Source organism: Saccopteryx bilineata, chromosome 3 (genome assembly GCF_036850765.1).
Source record: "Saccopteryx bilineata isolate mSacBil1 chromosome 3, mSacBil1_pri_phased_curated, whole genome shotgun sequence".
Lineage (NCBI taxonomy): Eukaryota > Metazoa > Chordata > Mammalia > Chiroptera > Emballonuridae > Saccopteryx > Saccopteryx bilineata.
The window spans coordinates 86388371-86413376 of record NC_089492.1 but is presented as its reverse complement, the minus strand read 5'-3'; the positions used below and the strand labels follow the sequence as shown (position 1 = coordinate 86413376).

The 25006-nt window shown below is 37.2% G+C and overlaps 1 protein-coding gene across 2 annotated transcripts in view; it reads right to left on the bottom strand.

Annotated features, from left to right (window-relative positions):
* BABAM2 (BRISC and BRCA1 A complex member 2) overlaps window positions 1-25006 on the bottom strand; it is a 406860-nt gene that overhangs the window by 312076 nt on the left and 69778 nt on the right. For both annotated transcript variants that reach the window (XM_066266796.1, XM_066266797.1), the window contains exon 4: window positions 3805-3899. In XM_066266796.1, coding sequence (XP_066122893.1) covers window positions 3805-3899 — 95 coding nt within the window. The remainder of the gene's footprint in view (window positions 1-3804; window positions 3900-25006) is intronic.

The following is a 25006-nucleotide window of genomic DNA, read 5'->3' as shown; positions in this document are numbered from 1 at the left end:
AAAACACTCAATTATATACTTTATAAGGGTAAACTGCATGACATATAAATTGTCTCAAATAAAGTTATTATTTTAAAAATTAGAGCTGTTGCCAAAATGAAAAATGATTCCTCACTGGAAATAATGTTAAACACAGGCAAAGGGCCTTCTGTTGGAAATCTTACTGTAAAGATGGATTCAATTAGCAGTTCCCAATAGCAGTTCAGACTAATAAATAAACAAAGGTCACCCAGGGAAGTTAATGAATCTGGCTCCCTAAAGTATCTAATTCAGTTTGTCCACTGGAGTCCCAGAACCTATATTTTTAACAGGCTCCCTAAATCATTCTAATGTACACCAGAGGTGGGAAGCACTAGACCACTAAGAGCCTAACTCAATGATTTATGACTCCCTGGTATCTGTGAAAGACCTATCTCTAGATCTCATGTCTATTTTCCATTCATCTAAGAATCTCAAAGTCCTTAATAGCACTCACCTCCCTGAATGATAAAGGTATGAGTATAGAAAGAGGTGGCTTCGTCTGATAGATTAGAGCACCTCACACATTTATATTAACCTTATCTATATCCTTTATGTAAGCTACTTCAAATCTTGCTTAGAAAGAAACAGGTTTAAATAAATTGAATAAATAAAAGATCACATATTTTCTCTAAAGCTTTACATCTCAAACAGGGATACACTGAAAGATATTAAAGAAGGACTACAAAAGTAGAAAGACATTTCATGTTCCTGAACTGGACGACTTGATATTGTTAAGATGGCAATAATCTCTAGCTTGAGCTACAGATTCAGCGCAATCTGAATGTTTTTCTTGAACATTTATAATTTAATATATTTTATATTAAAAACACAAGTAAATGATAAAATCAAATGCAAAATTGTTGAGAATTTTTAAGATAGAACCCAGAAATTTCAAGGAAACTTTGTATTTACCACAGGAACTCATTTGGACCACACTCCCAGATGCTAAGGGTATAGATTCATTCTCCTCTCCATTAATACTTCAGCGGAAAAATCCAAGACATGTAAGGCACTGTTTTCATTCCATGGGTGGTGAACTATGTAATCCCCATGCATTCAAAACCATATGCAGTGGAGACCAATTGGGTTACTAGTGACAGTGCTCCATGCACTTCAAGAAGGGAGAGGAAAAGTATGAACTGAATATAACAACTAAAGCATAACCCGTTAATAGTTGAGTGCAAAGTCCTTCAGAGGCATGCAGTGTTCAGGAAAATGTCTGCTGAGGATTGGGCCTTGTCATTGAGCCTGTCCTACTGTGTTAGCCAGATGACAGTGAACACTAAGGGCCCCTCCGGGGCCATGTGGGCCTCACCCAGCTAGTGGAAGGTAACTTGCTTGCTTATCTAGGCCTGTCCAGCCCATTGGTCCATGAAGGAGCACTGGATAGTCTGCCTGAGGCCTTAGATCTATTATAGCTAAAGAGAAAGTATTCTCTTAGATATGTGATCTTTCTTTTAGATATAGTGCTTTGAGTTTTTTTTAAGCTGTTCTTTTCCATATAATTTCTCAAAACATTTGTGCTAACTTCTCTCAGGGACAAAATATCAGAAGAGTGTATTTATAATATCAACTCTGACACAATTATATAAATCAATTTCCTCAATACTAAAATAGAAAAGTGGAATAAGAGAAACTTTAAGGTCATTTCTAGCTTTTAAATTCTACAATCTCATGAAACTTGTCAATATTGAAGATATACCTTGCAAATTTTAAAGACAAGAAGCTGTAAGCAATTCCTGGTTTCATAGTGTTCCTTCTTGCATCATCCTAGCTCAAAGCTCCTTGTCTCACCTCTTGCATTTTTGCAACTGTCCTCAGTTCTGGTCCTTAATCTCACCTTAATCCATTACATTGACCATATTGCTGTTAAATGACCATCCAATCATCATTTCCTTCAATGATTCTTAACCTAGCTTTCAAGGCACTCTAGTCTTATCCCAATTTATCTTTCTACCTATTTCTTGTCTTTCATTTTTTTTTCTTTCTTTTTTTTTTTTTTTTTTTTGTATTTTTCTGAAGCTGGAAACGGGGAGAGACAGTCAGACAGACTCCCGCATGGACCAGGATCCACCCGGCATGCCCACCAAGGGCAAGGCTCTGCCCACCAGGGGGCGATGCTCCGCCCCTCCGGGGCGTCGCTCTGCTGCGACCAGAGCCGCTCTAGCGCCTGGGGCAGAGGCCAAGGAGCCATCCCCAGCACCTGGGCCATCTTTGCTCCAATGGAGCCTTGGCTGCAGGAGGGGAAAAGAGAGACAGAGAGGAAGGGGGGGGATGGAGAAGCAAATGGGCGCTTCTCCTATGTGCACCGGCCAGGAATCGAACCCGGGTCCCCTGCACGCTAGGCCGACGCTCTACCACTGAGCCAACCGGCCAGGGCCTTAACTTACATTTCAGCATCTCCTACAATATATTACATATATCATAACTTCTTCAAATTTGTTGATGTCATTCCCTGTAGTTAAAATACTCTTTCATATTGCCAACTTTTCTTCCTTTCTTCAAAAACAAGTACTAGTCTCACTTCCACTACGAAGCCTTTTCTGACAATCGTCTGTAATGTCCTGAAACACCTTGCCTATAATACATCTTTGGCATTAACAAATGCTACCCTCCCCCGGGCAGATTTAATGCGGGAGAGGTGTGTAGGGAAACTTCAGCCTCATTTTCTCCAGGTTAACCCTTCAGCTTCAACGTGGGGTGAATGTTGACACACAGAATCTAAAAAGGCCATACTTAAACTATAATTTTATTTTAAAAAAATCAGCCAAAGTAACAGTTTAAGTGTAATTATTAGAAATTTAGCAACAAACCCATCCTGCTCTTGCCAACCATATTTTTACAGCTGTTAAAAATTTTAAGATAATTCTTGAAGTTTGAATTAAAACTTCCTATTTAAACTTCTCTTTTCTTAAAAAAAAACAGAGAGAGAGGTGGGGCAAGATTTCAAAGTAAGTCACCAAAACTTTAAATTATAAAATTTAACTGAAAACAAAAAAATTCCAAAAAAAAACAAAACAAGGAAGATAGTCTTGAATGACAATAAAACTTCTTAATAGAATAGGCCTCATGGCAAAATCAAACTTGGGAAGGAAAGAGATGTTTTGTCTGGTCAGACTTTTTAAACAAAATGGCATGTTTTTCTCCACCAGCCGTGCAAAACACACAATTTTTATATAAACCGTATGTGCTCTGACAAGTACCACCACCCCTTTCTCTGCCTTAATTCCAGAGACATTTTACTTCAACTGCAAAGTTTTTGGTCTTGCTTAATAAAGAACACTGAATCTGGTGTTTACCCTGCTGATAATAATTCTGGGACAATGTGGACACAAGTCCAAATTCGCCACTTTCACTTACATTACAAAAAAAAGGGGAGGGGCCTCTTGAAAAGCCAAAAAACACTCCCCTAACAAGCTCTGTGATGAAGTGTTAGTAAACATTAGAAAATTGATTGCAGGCATGACATATTAAGTTAAAACAAAGAAAATGTTTTCAACATGTCTCCTTAGGCTGAAGTAAAATGTTTTAACCAATATGCTAGAGACATTCATTAATTCAAAATAGTCTGAAAGTAAAACTGCCATAAAAAAAAAACCTTCTTATTTAAACTATTTTAGCATATAAAGAGCTGGACAGAACAGAGCTGTTACCCAGAACAGAGAAAAAAGGAGGTGGGAAAAAGTCCATGTTTGGCAAGTTTATCTATTAAGCAATTGTCAAAAGCTAATTTTATTTTCTTTCAACAAATAAAGAGCATCCGAGGAGCCCACAGTCACTCACATGCAGAGCTGAGGGGTCTGGCAGGAACTCAGCGTCTTCTCCAAAGATGAAGTCGGGGGGCAGCTCCGGGTACTGTGCATTGAAAATGATATCCCCTGAAACAAAAGATACCGTCAGGCCCTTCTTACTCCTTGTTACTGTATTAATGTTTTGAGGAATGCATCAAAAAAAGCTTTAGAAAATTTATATTAGTTTAACAAAAAAAAATTGAAAAATACTTTCTGAATGATCAACAAAAGAACTGATACCCTCTTTTAAATTAACATCCACAACACACAATCAAATATTTTCATCTCCTAACACACTATATATATAAATACTCAAGAAGAAAGGTATAAGTAGTCACATACAAACTACATGGAGATATTTTTTTTACAGGGAACGTTACTGTCCAATCACTGCCTGCTAATTAAGGGGCCTTTATGGAGGACTGATTCTCTAAAGATATAGTCCTTTCCTTGAAGAAATTAAACATACAAACTTTTGGTATGATGGAAATAAACATTTGGCTTGAAGTAAGATTTAAAAAAAGGTTTATATCTACAAGGTCTCCTAATTATTACTCAAGTCATCTTGGGCAAGTTGTAACTTCTTTGGACTTCAGTTTCCTCATCAGTAAAAGGGGGACATAACTATATTACTACTAACACCACAGATGTGTTGTGAGGATAAAAGACCATTATGTACTAGAGTGGTGCTTGGTACATAGCAAGCACTTGGTAAGTGATATGCAAATACTACTGTTATTACTAGTATTATTTTGAAATGTAGACAAACTACAATGTCTCCTTAGCAATTTGTGTTGTAAATTCTTCTACCTCTCTGTTCCTTTCGTCTCCTTCTTTACCTCCTTTTCCCCTCTTCTCACCCCAAGAATCAGTCCTCATCATTCCGCTACTACAAATAAGCAGATTAGTATACCAGTAATTAACACACATATATTGGGGTCTAGTGTGTAAGACTATGTGTACTTGTGTACATGCATACCACTATACCCATGCACACACATATTATATCAGTCCAGTCATTTTTACTGCTCATGGTGATAACCAAATTTAAACATTTAGACTTTGTTCTCATTTGAACCTTTCTGTCTTTGATTATGTACTATGTATTTCAATGTTAAACTCAACAAGTCTAAAAACATGCCCCTCACTGTCCCTTTTCTCACGCCTCTCTTCCCCTAGCTGACACCCCTACTTCAAGGGATGGTGCTGCTATTGCTTAATCACTATGCTGAAATTTCAGTATTATCTTCAACCTTACCTATACCTTTTTATACTCACAAAAAACAATGTTTCTCATATGGATATTTCCTACTGCTAACAGCTCTCTCCAGGCCCAGATGACCTAGTCCATATTTCATGCATCCAATGAACATTACATTTGAACTTTGCTCTAGGTACTCTGCTAAGCATTAAAGATAAACAAAGAACTCTACTCCTGAGAGTTGGTAAGACTAGAAGAATTAAATTATTACTATATCATCTTAAATGGTCTGATACCAGTTTCCCTCCAGCCCATAATACATATTATCACTAAGTAAATCTTCCTGAAGTACTTCTTTGCCCCCAAACTAGCCCTTGCCATATGGCTTGGTTGGTTGGAGTGTTGTCCAGAAGCACAGAGACTGCCAGTTCAATCCCCAGTCAGGGCATGTATGGGAGCAGTTCGATGTTCCTGTCTCTCTGTCTCTCTTCCTAGCTCAAAAAATGTGACTGATTCTCTAATGTCAAATGGAGTAAGGGCACACTTTTCCAAATGACATTTAAGGTTTCCAAAATATGATGATTCTATTTATTAATCCATCCTTCTATCTACTAGTCAATACCAATCTTCTATTCCAATCAATATGATCTACTTGCTGACCTCCAAATACTATATCATGTGTTTGAAATGTTCTTTGCCCTTGTTCAGTTCCTACCCATCTATTTTTTTCTTTTGAGAGAGAGAGAGAGACAGAGAGAGAGAGAGAGAGAGGAAGAGAAAGGGGGATAGAAGAGAGATGAGAAGCACCAACTCACAGTTGCTTCATTTTAGTTACTTATTGATTGCTTCTCATATATTCCTTGACCAAGGGCTCAAACCAAGCCAGTAACCCCTTGCTCAAGCCAGCGACTTTGGGCTTCAAGCCAGAGACTTGGGGCTCAAGCCAGCAACCCTGGGATCATGTCGATGATCCTGCACTCAACCCTGCAATCCTGCCCTCAAGCTGGTGACTCTGCACTCTAGCCAAGGGGCCTGTGCTCTAGCCAGTGACCTCGGGGTTTCAAATGGGCCCTCAACATCCTGAGCCAACACTCAACCTACCATGCCACCACTAGTTGGGCTCTTACCTATCCTTTGTGAGCCCACTTACTTACCTTTTCTTGCATAAAGACTTCCCTAATAAATTCAGAACAAACTGATCATTGTTACTTTTGAAATTCAACAATACTAATTGGTTATGCCATTCACTTGAGTATTGAAATATAGTCATATTATTTTTTTCACTAATTTTTAAAATTTATAATAAACACATGCTACAGTGTGAGATGCTGTGATACCCATTATGTCAATACAAAGATGGTTCTCCTCAAGAGCTTACATTTCGTGAGGGAAGACATACACAGAACCACAAATACACAGCAGTCTAAAGTAAATACACGGACTTGATCTTCCTAAATATCTTGTAAGCCTTCAGAAAATAAACATGCTCTTATATTTATTTCATGTCTCAAACAAGGCAAAATTCAACACATATAAAATAGTTTCAAGAAATGCTCAATATATGAAAGAAATTCTATTCTCTACATTAAATACCTAAGCACTGACAAATTCTACAGTAAAAAATAAAGTATAAAGGAATTATTACTTCTGCCACTTTCTGTAGGGAATAAATTTGAGCAAGAATATATCCTTCAGAAGTTGGGTAAAGAATTAAATTATCAAAAGTCAGTATAATCACACTCCTTACCCTAACCCTATAATCATCACTCGTTTTCAATTATATCTATTATGAATTATAAAATCTCTTCAACTATAAAGCATTAAGCCAAGCCAAAACACAGAAGAACTAATGAAGGTTACAAGAATGCCCTGATTACTCATTCTTATTCAACTATATCCAGCATGCACAATTCCTTAGGAGGACATGTACATTAGAGATATGTTGGCTTACTTTATGACTTTTAGAAAAAAATTCATAAAGTTAATAAAGCAAAGGCATTAAAATTTTGGGAAAAACCAAGCTAGAATATATTGTGCCTTGATGCTCAAAATATAAATAGCATACTAAATTCTAATAGAAAATATTGTATTATTTTTGTTTCTACTAAAGACACAAAGCTGGATTTTCAAGTTCTCAAAGAAGCACTATCAGTAATACATATTTCCAAACCACTAAACATTAAAAATCTGATCCAAGGATATTCACTCTTGCCAATTCTATTAAATATTGTACTGGAAGGCCTTGGCCGGTTGGCTCAGTGGTAGAGCGTCAGCCTGGCGTGCAGAAGTCCCGGGTTCGATTCCCGGCCAGGGCACACAGGAGAAGCGCCCATCTGCTTCTCCACCCCTCCCCCTCTCCTTCCTCTCTGTCTCTCTCTTCCCTTCCCGCAGCCAAGGCTCCACTGGAGCAAAGATGGCCCGGGCGCTGGGGATGGCTCCTTGGCCTCTGCCCCAGGCGCTAGAGTGGCTCAGGTCGCGCGCGGCGGAGCGACGCCCCAGAGGGGCAGAGCATCGCCCCCTGGTGGGCGTGCTGGGTGGATCCCAGTCGGGCACATGCGGGAGTCTGTCTGTCTCTCCCCGTTTCCAGCTTCAGAAAAATACAAAAAAAAATAAAAAAAAATTTGTACTGGAATTTCTTCTAGCCAGGGCACTTAGGCAAGAAAAAGAAATAAACAGCATCTAGATTAGATGTAAAATAAATTATAAAAAAAAATGTGAGAACTAGTAAGTTCAGCATGGTTGCAAGATACAAGACAAATGTATAGAATCAACTGCATTTCTATACATTACCAATGAACACTCTAAAAATAAAATTAAGAATACAATTTCATGCCCTGGCCAGATAGAGTGTCATCCCAAAGCACAGAGGTTGCCAGTTCAATCCCTGGTCAGGGGACATACAAGAACAGATCTATGTTCCTATCTCTGTCTCTCTCTCTCACTCTCTTTCTCTCCCCTCTTCCTTTATCTCTAAAAGTAATAAATTAGAAAAAAATATTTTATAAAAGAAAACAAGGCCCTGGCCAGTGGCCCAGTAGATAGAGGATTGGGCAGGCATATGGACATTCCAGGTTCAATTCCTGGTCAGGGAACCCCAGGAGAAGCAACCATCTGCTTCTTTCCCCTGCCTCTACCCCTTCTCTCCCTCTTTCTCTCCCATAGTCAGTGGTTCAATTGGCTTGAGCGTGGCCCTGGGCACTGAGGATAGCTCGGCTGGTCTGAGCACTTCAGCCTCAGGGCTAAAATTAGCTCAGTACTCAAGCATCGGCCCCAGATGGGGTTGCCGAGTAGATCCCGGTTGGGGAGGAGGGGCATGCAGGAGTCTGCCTCACTATCTCCTCTCCTCTCATCCTAATTAATTAATTAAAACTTTCATTTACAATAGCATCAATAACAATAAAATACTTAGGAATAAATTTAACAAAAGAAATATAAGTTAAAATCTGCAAATCATTGTTCAAAAATGTTAAAGAAGGCCTACATAAATGGGAAGATATCTCATGTCCATGGATCAGAAGACTTAATATTGTTTTTGTTTTGTTTTGTTTTTTTATTTTTCTGAAGCTGGAAACGGGGAGGCAGTCAGACAGACTCCCGCATGCGCCCAACCGGGATCCACCCGGCACGCCCACCAGGGGGCGATGCTCTGCCCATCCGGGCGTTGCTCTGTCGCGACCAGAGCCACTCTAGCGCCTGGGGCAGAGGCCAAGGAGCCATCCCCAGCACCCGGGCCATCTTTTTGCCCCAATGGAGCCTCGGCTGAGAGAGGGGAAGAGAGAGACAGAGAGGAAGGAGAGGGGGAGGGGTGGAGAAGCAGATGGGCGTTTCTCCTGTGTGCCCTGGCCGGGAATCGAACCCGGGACCTCCGAACGCCAGGCCAACGCTCTACCACTGAGCCAACTGGCCAGGGCCTAGAAGACTTAATATTGTTAAGATGGCAATGCTATCTAAATTAATCTACAGGTTCATAAAATCCGTATCAAAATCTCTGCTTCACTTTTTTTGCAGAAATTAACAAGCCAATCCTAAAATTCATATGGAAATGAAAGGAAACCAAAATGGCCAAAAAGCAATCTTGAAAAAGCAAAGATGGAGGACTCACACTTCCCAATTCAAAACTTATTCTCAATTCAAAGCCACAGTAATCAAGACATTATGGTACTGGCATAAGGAGAGACATTCTGATCACGGGAATAGAATTCACATTTATAGATAACTGGTTTTGACAGGGGTACCAAGGCAATTCAATGGGGCAAAGAGAGAGAGACTATAATGAGTGTTGGCGAGGTTTCGGAGAAATTGGAATCCCTGTGAACCACTGGTGGGAACGCAAAATGGTGCAGCCACCATGCAAAACAATATGGCAGATCCTCAAAATTTTTTAAATAGAATCACAATATAACTCAGCCATTCCACCCTTGGTATATACTCAAAAAAAGTGAAATCAATATTTCAAAGAGATATTTGTACACCCATGTTCACAGCAGGATTGCTCACAATGAAAGCAACCCAAGTGGCCACTGACAGCTAAACAGATAAACACATACAATGGAATACTATTCAGCCTTAAGAAGGGTATTCTGACATATGCTACAACATGAGTAACCCTTGAGAACGTTATGATGAGCAAAATAAGCCAATTACAGAAAGACAAATACTGTGTGATTCCACTTACATGAGGTACCTAGAGTAGTCAGATTCACAGAGACAGAAAGAATAGTGTTTGAAAAGGGCAAGGAGGAAAGGAAAATGGGGAGTTGTTAATGGTTATAAAACCTTAGTTTTGCAGATGAAAAGAGTTATGGAGATTGGCTACACAACAATATCAATGTACTTAACACTACTGAAATGTATACTTAAAAAATAATTAAGATGTTAAATTTAATGTTATGTATATTTAACCACAATTAAACATTTTTTTAAATAAAAGAGTCTCCTATAGACTGAATGTTTTTGTCCCCTAAACGTTTGTATGTGGAAACCTAATCCTCAATGTGATAATATTTGGAGGCAAGGCCTTTGGTAGGTGATTAGGTCATAAGGACAGAACTCTCATGAATGAGATTAGTGTCCTTAAAAAAAGATCCATGGCCCTGGCCAGTTGGCTCAGTGGTAGAGTGTCGGCCTGGCATGCGGGAGTCCCAGGTTCGATTCCCAGCCAGAGCACACAGGAGAGGCACCCACCTACTTCTCTACCCCTCCCCCTCTCCTTCCTCTCTGTCTCTCTCTTCCCCTCCCGCAGCCAAGGCTCCATTGGAGCAGAGCTGACCCTGGCGCTGAGGATGGCTCTATGGTCTCTGCCTCAAGCGCTAGAATGGCTCTGGTTGCAACAGAGCGGTGCCCCAGATGGGCAGGGCATCGCCCCCTGGTGGGCATGCCAGGTGGATCCCGGTTGGGTGCATGCAGGAGTCTGTCTGACTGCCTCCCCATTTCCAACTTCAGAAAAATACAAAAGAAAAAAAAAGATCCAAGAGAGTTCATTTGCCCCTTCCACCATGTGAGGTTACAAGGAGAAAACAGACTGAACCAGGAAGCTGACCCTCACCAGACGCTGAATCTGCAACATCTTGATCTCAAACTTCTCAGCCTTCAGAACTGTGAAAAATAAATGTTTGTTGTTTAAATCATTCAATGTATAATACTTCGTTAGAGCAGCCCAAACAGACTAAGATAGAGTCTTTTCAGCAAATAGTGCTGGGACAATTGGATATCCCCATGCTAAAGAATGAACTTGAACTAACACACAACAACACTAACTCAAAATCGATCAAGGATCTAAATGTAAGAGCAAAAACTGTAGAATGCTTTGAGGAAAACATAAGAGTAGATCTTTATAACTAGGCAGTGTTTTCTTACATAAGAAATCAAAAACGTAAGAAACAAAAGAAAAACCAAATAAACTGGATATCACAAAAATTTTTAATTTTTGTCCTTCAAGGACACTGTCTAGAAAGTGAAAAGAAAACTCACAGAATGGGAGAAAATATATGACTTGGCAAATCATATATCTGATAAGAACTTGTACACAGACTATAAAAGGTACTCTTACACCTCAACAATAAAAAGATAAATAACCCAATTTAAAAATGGACAACAGATTTGAGTAGGTATTTCTCTAAAGGAGATACAAGCATATGAAAAGATGTGCAACATCATTAATCATTAAGGAAATCAAAATCAAAACCACAATGAGATACCATTGCATACCCACTATGATGGCTACAATCAAAATGACATACAATAGTAGGTCTTGGTAAGGATATGGAGAAACTGGAACACTCACTCACTGCTGCTGGGAATAGAAAATGGAACCACCACTTTGGAAAACAGTTTGGCAGTTCCTCAAAATGTTAAACATACAGTTATCTTATGACCCACCAATTCCACTCCTAGATAGATACTCAAGAAAAATGACAACATAGTCACACAAAAGTCTGCACATAAATCTTTATAGCAGCATTATTCACAATGGACAAAAAGTAGAATCAACCCAATGTTCATCAACTGAAGAATGAATAAATAAAATATGATATATAGTGTAATATCATTCAACTATCTAAAAATAAAAAGGGTATTGTTACATGGTACAATGTGGATGAATCTTGAAAACTTAATGCTAAATGAAAACAGCCAGACACAAAAGGCCATATATTGTATGATCATTGCATAATTTCATTTACATGAAATGTTCAGAATATGTAAACCCATAGAGACAGAAAGTAGAATAATGGTTGCCAGCCAGGGGCTGTAAAAGGAGAAAATGGGGAGTGTCTGCTAGTGAATACAAGGTTTAATTTTGTGGTGATGAAAATGTTCTGAAGTAGCCTAACCTGTGGTGGCAGAGTGGATAAAGCATTGACCTGGAACGTTGGGGTTGCAGGTTTGAAATTCCGAGCTTGCCTGGTCAAGGCACATACGAGAGTCAACTACTGTTAGTTGATGTTTCTTGTTCCTACCCCACTTCTGTCTCTCTCTCTCTTTCTCTCTTTCTCTCTCTCTCTCTCTCTCTCTCTCTCTCTCTCTCTCGCCTCTCTATAAAATCAATAAATAAAATCCTTTTTTAAATGTTCTGGAATAGTGCTGACAGTTGCACAACTTTGTGAATGCATTACAATCACTGAATTGTATACTTCAAAGAGTGAATACCATGGTACATAAGTTATATCTCAATAAAGCTGTTATTTTTTTAATGTGATGCAAAAATTTGTCCCACTTTAATCTTAACTTAAATTAAAAAAGCACTTACTCAACGATTATAAGTAAATTTATATTTTATAAATAAAATCATCTTTAAAATGCAATTAAGGAGTTCTCCATTTCAAAAAACTCTGCAATGAGCCCTTTTTAAAAACAAAGAGTATTTTTTAAGATAAATACTTATAAAGATATTTAATTTTTAAAAAGTTCCCAAATGGATCCTTTTGAAGGAGAATACTGGGGAAGCTTTTTTTTTTTTACTTTAGTTTAGTTGATTTCTTTTTATTTTAAAGCAGCCAAAAGTATTTGAACACACAATAATTTTTTAAATAAACAATGTATACCAAATTATCATCCCCTCAACTGAGAGGATCTTTTAGAGAGAAAGAGAGAAATTACTATATTGCATACAGTAAAAACATTATACAGGTATTTTTCCAAACAAAAAAGTAAATTTAAATACCTTTCAGAATCTCATACTCTTACATTTCAGAATTTCTCTAACTCTTACCTTCAACCTTAAAGATCTCCTGAAACACTGTGCTCAATACTCTATAGCCTCTCTGTCATAAAACGTGGCATTGTTTTCTTGCTATGGAGAGCAGTCAGTAAATCAGTCAAGAGCATTTATTAAAAACCCACCACGCACAGATGGTGGACACCTGGGGACTTATATGGGAAGCAGAAAACATAGTACCTGACCTCAAGGCGGAGATGCTGGAGAAAAGACCAACACAAATCACACAGAAGACCAATAGCAGCGCACTTCCTTTATTTCACCCCAGAGGAGATGAAACGAACACAGAGTACAGACTCCTTGGATACTGCTCCCTTCAACTTTTCATACAAAAGAAGAAGAGTAGGCAAGAGAACAAAGAAATAAAAAACGGATCAGAGGTGGCAAGGTGAGGTGAAAAAAAAAGTAAAGAAACAAAACACCTACAATAGCTAGCAGTTGTGACCATCTTAAAAAAAAATGGGGGTTTCAAGTTTTCTTCTTCATCACGCCCTGAAAACTGCCAGGCTACAATATTGGGACCAATGAGGCAGAGGTTCCTCTTAAAAAAAACTCATTTTTAATGTTTCATAACATTACACATACATGAAATAGTGAAATTCCAGACACAAGGTCATTTTTATTGACACACTGTGCCTCGGAGGCTGACACTCTTTAGAGCAGTGGTTCTCAACCTTTCTAATGCCGTGACCCCAAACCAAAAAATAATTTTGGTGGCTACCTCATAACTGTAATTTTGCTACAGTTATGATTCGGAATGTAAATAGCTGATATGCAGTATGTATTTTCCGATGGCTTTAGGCGACCCCGCTGGGGTCGCGACCCACAGGTTGAGAACCACTGCTTTAGAGCAATGGTCCCCAACCCCTGGGCCGCGGACCAGTACCGGTCCGTGGGCCATTTGGTACTGGTCCACAGAGGAAGAATAAATAATTTACATTATTTCCGTTTTATTTATATTTAAGTCTGAACAATGTTTTATTTTTTAAAAATGACCAGATTCCCTCTGTTACATCCATCTAAGACTCACTCTTGACACTTGTCTCGGTCACGTGATACATTTATCCGTCCCACCCTAGAGGCCGGTCTGTGAAAATATTTTCTGACATTAAACCAGTCCGTGGCTCAAAAAAGGTTGAGGACCACTGCTTTAGAGGACATCGACATCATGTCAGGGAGGTCCACTCACCAGCTCCGCAGAGTGAACCATAGTCCCACTCCCTAGTTACAGAAGGAACACAGCTTGTCCACAGGCTCCTTTCCTTATTCTTATCACTAACGTATCATGTTATTTCATCTATCTTAAAATTTAAATAACTGCCAGGAAGATATAGTTCCAAATAAACAACTCAAATGGAAAATAACTGGGCTTTTGCCAGTGATAGAAAAATTATTCCTATGAGTTGCTACATAAAATGATTACTTACTGAGACTCCAAGTATAGAAAGTAAGGGTCAGACAAGAATCTTGTGGAAATGCCAGGCTAAAGGAGATTCTCAATAGGAAGGTAGGTTCAAACAATAATTTGACAAAAGACTTTGGCGAGGTAACTCATTTCCAAGAGTTAGTTCTCTTGACAGGGTTTCCTTACACTGAAATATAATCTCTTTCTCTTTCTTTCTCTTTCTCTCTCTTAAAATTTCATCCACTGGTTCTTAGAAATTTATGGAACAATTCTAGCTTCACCCAATAGCCCCTTCTACTCCCTTTACGGCAGTTCTTGTGACCTCTCTTTCAACTCCACCATGAGTCACCTTTGACCAGGTTAAATATCCCAGTTTCTATCACTATTCATCATATGACTTGGTCTCAATTTCCTTTATCATCCATTCCTCTCTTTCCTGCAGATGTACTAGTTTGTCTACAATCCTCTTGGAAGATAATACCCAAACTAACCATAAGATTCCAGATGTGCTCTAAAGAGCACAGAATCAAGTTCAAAAATCCATGGCTTCACTTTAGATACTAAAGTCATATTAAAAAATCCAGTGCAAATTGAAATAGCTTTCTTTGGGAGGCATACCAATGTCGACTTGTATTATACTTCCTATCGACCAAGAGCCCAAGACTTAACTATTGTTAAGCCACATGTTCTTCATTCTTAATTTGGACAGCTACATTTCAGAATCTATTTCAGGATTTTAAATTTATCCCTACTATATTTCAATATTGTTAGATTTACCTCTCTATTCACAGCCCATCATAATATTCTTAGATTCTACTGCAATTTTGGGATGGCACACCTGGTTTCAAGTTATAAACAGATAGGCTAAACATGCTTCTGGAAAACGCTCGCTCTCTCTCTCTGGCAGACAGTTCAATTAATCAGTACCCCCTGGGTGCAATCATTTACACAATAATATTTACCCAACAATACTACAAACCCAGAACATTCATTACAAGGATATCACAAAGAAATTTATCAAGTGCTTCAAAGATATAGTCTGTTTTCCCTACACATTCAGATTACCGCCAAGAATTGCATTGTCCAGCATGCTTTTTGTCTTGAGAAGTAGTATTTCTTTTTATATATCAAGGAAAAAAGACTATAAAAATTATCATATCTGAGAGTTGACATAATTTGTATGATACAGGCCCTCAAAAAATATCTGTAAAAGATGAAAGTGGAGGGAAATTAAATTTAGGTCATTTAAATTGGCCTCCTTTCCTTATAAGACTTCCTAACTATCAGATCTCTAGACTGAGATCACATCTAACCCTCTTTCGCATTTCTAGTATCTGAAGCTGAGCTGTACAACAAAAGTATAATACAATTTATACACACAATTTAAAACTTACTAGTAGCCAAGTGAAAAGAGTAAAAAGAAAAGGTCAAAATTAGATTTTTAAGTATTTTTTTAATTTTATGTACAGTAAAATTCCCTTTTTGAGTACAGTTATGAGTTTTATAACGTGTAGGTTCACATGCACAGATGAGTCAACATCACCAAAATTAGGATACAGACAATTCTATAACCCTCCCAAATTTCCTCTTGCTATCCCTTTGTAATTAAACCTTCCCACCATCACTCATCACTGGCAACCTCTAATCTGCTTGCTCTCTGTCCCTTCAGTTTCGCATTTTCCAGAATGTCATATAAATGGAATCATATAGTATGTAAGCTTTTGAAACTGGCTTCTTTCACCTGGCATAAGGTATTTAGAATCAACCAAATGTATCAATACATATAAGTGTATGTATCAATAGTGTGTTCCTTCTTATAGCTGACTATTCCATTGTATGGATGTAGCACAGGGTGTTTATCCGTTTACCCAAAGAAGGACATTTGAGTTAGTTCTGGTTTTTGATTATGAGTAATGTTGCTACAAACATCCATGTACATGTTTTTGTGTGAACATAAAATTTCTATTTCTAGATATGATTAACATTTCTAGATAAATACTTCAGAGTGGGTTCACTAGGTCATATGAAGAAGTATATCTTTAACCTTAAAACAAACTGCCAAACTTTTCCAGAATAGCTGTTACATTTAACAGTCACACAAGCAAGGCATGAGAGTTCCAATTGCTACACATTCTCACCTACACCTGATATGGTCCATTTGTTGCTGCCATTGTCCTTATTGTTTTTAGGTGTGTCGTGACATCTCATTATGGTTTAATCTACATTTCCCTAACGGCTAATGAAGTTGAGCATCTCTTCATAAGCTTTGTGCTATCCATATATCTTCTCTGGTGGAGTATCTGCTTAAATCTTTTGCCCATTGTTTTTTTATTCAGTTGTTTTTTTTCTTATTGCTGACTTTTCAGAGCTCTGTATATGTTCTGGAAATCTGTCCTCTGCCAGAGATGTTATTTTGCAAGTATTTTATCCCACTGTGCCTTATGTGTTCATTCCCTGAACAGTATCTTCAGCAGAGCAAAAGTTTTTAAATTGGTGAAATCTAATTTATTAATTTTCTTCTTTGATGAATTGTTTTTGAGGTTAGTTGTATCTAAAAATTCATAGCCTAACTGAAGTCACAAAGACACCCTCTTATATTGTCTTTTCCATTTTACAGTTTGAAATTTTACATTTCAGAATGTGAGTCATTTGGTTTACTTTTTTGTACATGGTTTAAGATAAAGGTAAAGATCTTTCTTTTTTTTTCTTTTACATATGGATACCCAATTGTTCTAGCACCACTTGCCAAGAAGATTACCCTTTTTCCATTGACGTGCTTTTGCATAATTGTGAAAAATCAATTAATCATATTTACACAGTCTATTATATACCTTTCAATTTAGTTTTATTGATCTATTCTATTCTTTTGCCAGTACTACACTACCCTTGAAAATAAGTCTTAAAATTTATTAGTCTGACTTATGCAACTTTGTTTTTTTCAAAATTATTTTGGCTATTTGAGTTCCTTTGCCTTTCCAAATAAACTTTAAAATTGTCTTGTCAATATCTACAAAATCCTACTGGGATTTTTTTTTTTTTTTTTGTATTGTTCTGAAGCTGGAAACGGGGAGGCAGTCAGACTCCCGCATGCGCCCGACCAGGATCCACTTAGCACGCCCACCAGGGGGCGATGCTCTGCCCATCCGGGGCGTCGCTCTGTCGCGACCAGAGCCACTCTAGCACCTGGGGCAGAGGCCAAGGAGCCATCCCCAGCACCCGGGCCATCTTTTGCTCCAATGGAGCCTTGGCTGCAGGAGGGGAAGAGAGAGACAGAGAGGAAGGAGAGGGGGAGGGGTGAAGAAGCAGATGGGTGCCTCTCCTGTGTGCCCTGGCCGGGAATCAAACCGGGGACTTCCTCACGCCAGGCCGACGCTCTACCACTGAGCCAACCGGCCAGGGCCACTAATGGGATATTAATTGCACTAAAACTATAGATTAACTAAGAGAAAACTGACTTCTTAATATATTCAGCTATATTTTTCATTTGTTGAGAATTTTTTATTTCTTACATCTGATAGATCCTGAACATATCTTCCTAGATTTATAACTAAATATCTTTTTCTTTTCTTTTTCTTAAAGAGGGTAGCTATTATAATGGCATTATTTGTAAATTTTGTTTCCTATTGTTCTTGCTAGTACAAAAAAATATGATTGATTTTCCAATGCTGACCTTGTATCATGTAACCCTGGAAAACTCATTTATTCATTCTAAAAATTTTTTGAAAATTCCTTAGGATTTTCCACCTAGACAGGCATGTCATATGTGAATAGAGGCATTTTTATTTCTTTCCAATCTGTATGCATTTTATTCCTTTTTCTTGCTTTATTACAATGTCTGTGGCTTTCAGTATAATGTTATATAGTAGCCGTGAAACTAAACATCTTCACCTTTTTCTCAATCTTAGGAAAAAAGCATTTAGTCTTTCATCACATATGACATTAGTTGTAACTTTTATATAGATGTCCTTTATTGGGTTAAGGTTGAGGAAATTCCCTTCTATTCCTAGTCTGCCAAGAGATTTTATCATGAACAGATTTTGAATTTTCTTCAATGTGTTTTCTGCATCTATTGATATGATCATATGGTTTCTCTGTATTAGTCTGTAAATATAGAAAATAATATTGATTGATTTTCAAATGCTGAATCTGTCACTTATTCCCAGGAGAAAACCCACATGGTCACAATGCATTTTTTTCTGCTGAATTCAATTTGCAAATATTTTTTGAAAAGTTTTTCTTCTCTCTTCACATGAGGCATATTGGTTTACAGTTTGTTTTGTTTTTCTTGTACTTCTCTGACTGGCTTTGGTAACAGAAGAATGCTGACCTTATAAAATGAGCTCGGAAATTTCGTGTCTACTTCAATTTTTGGAAGAAATTGTATAGAATTGGTGCTATTTACTCCTTAAATGTTTGGTAGAATTCACCTGAAACAATCTGAGCCTAAAGTTTTACTTTTGAAAGTTGTTTTATTAACTATTAATTCAATTGTTTTAACAGTTATAGGACTATTCAGAATATCTATTTCTTTTTGAGTAAATTTTTGAAGTTTGTGTCTTCCAAGGAATGTCATTTCATTTAAGTTGCCAAATGAATTGGCACAACGTTAGGTTCAGAATGAAAGTGCTAAACCACCCTCTGTGAACTTGGTTCAAATGTCAGTGAGTATAGTTTTCAAAGCCTTATAATGCTATTCTGGTTTTCCCCAAGTTTATGTCACCAAGAAACCAGTCTGGATCTGGCCACTGAACTACATAATAGTTCAATTCTCAAAGCCCTTGCTATACTGATTCTGCCAAGTTTCATGTGCAACTTAAGAATAAGCCTGAGATTCTGTACACAAATTAAAAGATCCTTATCTCCAGCTTTCTCCTCTCTGTGATTTCCTTCGATACTTTCTTGCTTCTAGTGCTCTGGCTTGAAAGTAGACATTTTAGTCTCCTAATATTCTTGTATACTTCCCATTCTTGTATACTTCTGTGTCCTCCTGGAGATGAAGCGGCAAAAGAAGAGTCTGTGAGGACCCAGTTTCATAGGTGGAGCTGGTCTGAGTTAAGGCCAGAAGAGTTAAATAAGCTCCAACCAAAAGGGCCTCATTTTCGGTTGTTTGTCCCAAGACAGAAGAATTTCACTGGAGCTTTTTCTGTCTATGCCCATTGCATAGTTCCAGGATTCAGGGTGCCCTAGTGCTTAAACCAGGAAACATTAAAAAAAATAAATGGAGAGAGGGGAGGGATCGTCAGGACACACAGAAAACTAACACCTAAATGGGTAATTCTTTGAGTTTTGATTTCTTTTCTTAGTATGTCTGCTATTATTCACTTTTCAGAGTCTTTAGGTAGTTGCTGTATGTATTCTTCAGATATAACTAATAAAAAAAATGGGTAAAGAGTGTTTACTCCTTATTTGGAAATAAAAATCTTAATAAATATTTAATAAACAATCACAAATAATAATAATCTTAAATATTTTATTTGTCCAATAGATACAACATAGTATCATTTCACATGCAATCGATATAAAATTAACTAGTGAGCTGTTTTACATTATTTTCAAATCTGATGTGTCACACTTACAAGGGTATCTAATTCAGGCTAGCCATATTTCAAGTACTCCTTAGCCACATGTGGCTAGCAGCAACCCTGTTCAGCAGCAGAGATCTAAAGGGCAAAATGAAAGGGAAAAAAAGAACAAGGGGAATGAAGGGAAGGTAAGAAGAAAAGGTCATCCATTTTTCCGTGACCACCTCTGGGTAAAATGTGCCCACTACTTCATTAAGCAGTGCATTCTGTTGCTGGGCAGTTATTAGTTGCTGGAAAAAGTTCTTTCTTATATATGCTTATAAATCACTTTTAGTTACTAATGCTAGTTCTACCTTAAGCATTATTCTTCAGTCCCTAAATCATCTGCAAATGACCTCTTCTTTAGTCTTCCCTTATCCAAGTTAAGCAAGCCCAGTCATCTCAGCGGTTTACAATAAAAGACGGGTCTCAGAAAATTGAGCTACCTGATTCTTAAGTATATCAGAGGGAACCTGCTATGTTGCTGACTCTTAGAAACTTAGACTAATTAGGAAAGGGGTATAATGTCCTAACTTCAGATTTTAAATGAACCTTTAACCTTGTACTTCTGTATATTTAGTTCAGTGCATAAAATAACAATATTTTAAGCCAAATGCTATGAATTAGCATTTCTTTATTGAGTGATAAACATTCTACTGTAGAAATTTTTAGTCTTAGTAATATTCTAATGCATATTCATACACTGTTTCATTAATACAATTTATTAGCAATTTTTCTTTAACAATTACAATGCATCTGACCCCATAAAAAGTAAGCTTTCTCAACCTTTCTATAATTTTGTTTATAGTTTTTAAAAGTAGCTAGGAATTAAATATAACTTTAAAACAAATCAGTAATGATGACTATCATGAAACAGTTAAAAACTGGAAAAATAATAAAAAAACAGCATATATGCTTGAATTTTATATATACATACAAACTATTAATTTGAGATGTAGCCTCTACACTACTATGTATATACGTTTTATTTTCTATGAACTAAATATCACAGTGAAATAGATTAAAAGATTGGTTTCATGTACACAGCAAGTAGCTCTGCATTTACACAGAAGAAAAACAGACACTGTCATTTGGAAGACACTATGGAAAAAATTCTGAAAGCAACAAAATAAATATCATAACTGATTATTCCACACTTGAGGCAGCTTAACAGAAAGAGTATGTGACTGTAAAGATTTGGGTTAAACTGGTAGGATAAAAGAAGACTTTTTCCTCATTTTCTAGAGATAATCCTCACTTATTAATTTACTCAATACCTCAAAAAATATTATAAGTAGTGTCAGTAACAGAAAAAGATTGAAAAAATTCTTCCCCCATAGAGCTTGCAATCTAGGAGATACGATCTTAGAAGACATTTATTAAAAAAAACTATAAAAACTAATAAATTATTGATTCAGAATAAGATCAACAATGGATACTAAATCCATTAGGCAAAAGGTTTTTTGGGGAAAAGATATACAGTGGTACCTTGAGATACAAACAGACCAACATACAAATTTTTTAACATACGAGCTGTGACTTGGTCCGTATTTTTGTTCGAGACCCGAGCAAAATTCTGAGATAAGAGTCGTGATTTGGGAAGCTGCAGCTAGTTGGCGCACTGGCGCATGGGTCCAGTATTGGCAGTTTGATATACGAGTTGTCTGACGAGCTCAGAACAAATCAATTCATATCTCAAGGTATCACTGTAGTCTTAAAGTATCACCCCACAGATTACTGATAAATTACAATAGAAAAAAAGGATCTTTTATAATGAAGATATCTGGCAGATATCACCTGAATTCAACCATATGGTCAAAGTTAGCAGCACTAACAAAGGAACAAATGAACATCACGGACCTTGTGATAACTGAACTGAGAAGGACATAATATCACCTACTTAGAAAGCTTCACAAAAATGTTTAACCTAAATACAATCATGAAGAGATAATAAGACAAACCAAATTTTAGGGCATCTTACAAAACAACAGGTTGGACTCTTCAAAACCACTGATATAAATGACAATAATAAAGAAAAAAGTTAAAAGAACTGTTCTTCCAGATTATATATCAACCAGGGAAATTTGAATACTGACTGGTAATACAAAACTTAAGAATGAGTGTTGACTTTTTAAAGTGTAACAATGATACTTAAGTTATGTTTAAAAAGAGTTATTGTATTAGTAGTACATGTCAAAATATTAATGAATGACATTACGCTCTGAAATTGCACAAAAATTATCTGGGAAAAAGTTGATGGAGGACACATTAAACATGATTGACCACAAGTTGACAATTGTTAAGCTGGGTGCTGGTACCTAGAAATTCATTAAACCATTCTATCTACATCTATGTTTGAAATTTTCCATGAAATAAAAGTATGTGATTTTCTCAAAGACTCCACATATTACCAGCAGGATTTGATCTCAGATGACAAACCAATGTAATTTTCATTCAGCATACTTAGACTCAGAATAGACCTTATAATAAAGACAATCATATAATTTGTCATCTAAACTGGGACAGTCTAGACTGGGAAAGAGGACATTATTAATAATTAACCAGGACAAGAGATGTAAAGGAATATAGGTTTATTACCCTCCACATATGATATCCAGCTCAGTTTCTGACAGCTCAGAATTATCCCTTAAAACATATACCTCCAAGAACAAAGTTGTATAATATCTATCCCAATCTTCCAATAACAAATAACTCATTATTTCCAAAAGCAGTTCCTGATATTAGAAGACACCACCAATTATTAAAATTTTGTGCAGAGTCAAAATCTGATTTCTAATAAATTCTCCCTAGTAGGATTGGTTTTACTTTCTAGAAAGAATCCTGAACTAAAAGTAGAGAACTTGATCTGTCATTAACTAATGACCCAATCTTGGACAACTTAGTTAACCTCTCCGAGCCTCCGTTTCTGGTCCTTTCTATCTTTAAAAACTAGCACTCCTCATTCATTTAAGCAATGACTAAGTGTTGTGATTTCTGTCAGGCACACACCAGTTTCATATTTCTCCTATACTATGGCACCCAAATATCAACACAGCACTCGTGTCTGATCTACTATGGCACAGGCACAACACAAACACCTCATTCCAAGCTGTGGACCCAATGTTTCTGTTAATACAGCACAAGACGGAGTCAGCTTTTCAGTAGTCACATCACATTTTTTGTTTATACGGTATATCCCAGATTGTTTTTCTTGTAACTGCCTTCCTCTACTTACACAACTAATTTTTGAAACCTAAATAAAGAACTTTACACTGTTAAATTTTATCCTATTGTTTCTGATCCAATATACTAGCCTGCCTACTGGGATAAATTTAAATTTTGTTTGACACACATCACAGTATGTGTCTCTTTAAACTTGTACCCTTCACAAGTTGAACAAATATGTCCATGTCATTCACAAAAATGTTGAACAAAACATAGTTTAAAATACTAGAGTATTTCATTAGACTTTCCCATGATTATTCAATTTACTACAAATCTACTTAACCTTGACTTGGTGTAATAACACAGACTATCCAGAAAGACATCACAGGGAAGTGTTCAAATTTCTGTTGAAATTATCTGCTATGTTAGCTGATCTACCAACAAAAAAGAAATAAGGTTAATTTGGCATAACTTGTTTCTAAGCAAACTTCTGTTGGCTCCTACATATATAAAATGTTTTAAGTTCTCTCCAACCATATGCCTAATAACCAGCTCTTGAATCTTACCCAACATCAATAAAAAAATTAAACTATAATTTTAAGAATATCTCTTTCCTTCCTTCTCTTTAAATATTGGCACCATGATGTTTTCTTCATCTGTAGTCTGCTGTCATTATCCACAATTTCTCCACCCTGACAATTATTTGGTAATTCTAATAATTCTATTTTTTTTAAAAATATCAGCACTATAAAAGGAATACTGATATGATTAATTAAATCAAAACAGAATTCTTTTCAGTGCTTTCTTTTTTTAATTTATTTTTATTATTATTAATTTCAATGGGGTGACATAGATCAATCAGGGTACATAGGTTCAGGTTCAGAGAAAACATCTCCAGGTTATTTTGACATTTGATTATGTTGCTTACCCATCACCCAAAGTCAAATTGTCTTCGGTCACCTTCTATTTAGTTTTCTTTGTGCTCTCCCCTCTACCCCCTCCCCCCCCACACACAGTAACCACCACACTCTTGTCTATGTCCCTGAGTCTCATTTTTTATCAGTGCTCCTTTCAATACCATGAAATTGTCATGCAGATAAGGAATAAAGCTGTTTTGTGCCTAGGACAAAAATGTTTTTTGAGTGAGCACTGTAATGTTGTCTCATAAATAATAAGATTTCCATTTATGATAGTAGGTACATATTGTCAACTGATGGCAACAATCAAGGCCAACAGTAATCTCCAATTTGGGGTCCAGTGAAGAAGGAAACTTTATTCAGTGCAAACAGCTCAGCTGTGATACATCATAGCTGTGAAAACAGCACCACAGTAAGGAGGCCTTGTGATGAGGTAGCCCTAGGGAATGGCTCCTTTCCAGCTAGACAACTCCACTTTGCTCCATGCCTGTCTACTCTGCCCTGTGCTGGTCTGCTCCAGCAAGTCATCTTTGGTGTTTCACCATCCAGGGTTCAGCTCCAACCAGGGAAACACACTCTTTCATCCTCAGGAGAAAAGGAAAAAGTACACTGGGAACTGACTTATATAGACAGAAGTCCCTGCCCCTGGCCCCTGATTGGTTCATCCTCATGCAAATAAGGACTCCAAATCCTCACAGTTTGATTGGTCCAAAAAGCAATGTCCTGATTGGTCAGAACAGAGCTGCTCTGATTATTTGGTGAAGAAACTGATGGGCATATCTATATATATATAGCTTCACAGCTCTGACTGGATGAAGAGAGCCTCAGTTCTACTGGTTGAAATGGAATTCCAGGAACTCCTTTATAAGGGCTGGCTCAGATGACAATTCAGTGCAGGAGGCAGACTGTTAGTGCAGGTCTCTCTCTGAAGTGCACATAGTTTGTGTAAGAAGGCCTGTATAGAAATGGCTGCTAGGCTCTTTTTTTTTTTTTTTTTTAATTTGAGCCCAGTTAGCTACCAGGAGCTTATCTTAGCAGGTATCTTTTTTTCTCAGGGTCCACAATATCCACTTACCAAGGACATCGCTAAAGAAATTGCTACAATCTTTAGTAGATTAAATCAGTGTTTTTCAATCACCAGTTGGTGGACAGGTCTGTCAGAAATTTTGTGCTGGTCCATGAAAGAGTTAACCATCCTTATTTTGTATGAAGATTATAGACTCAATGATCT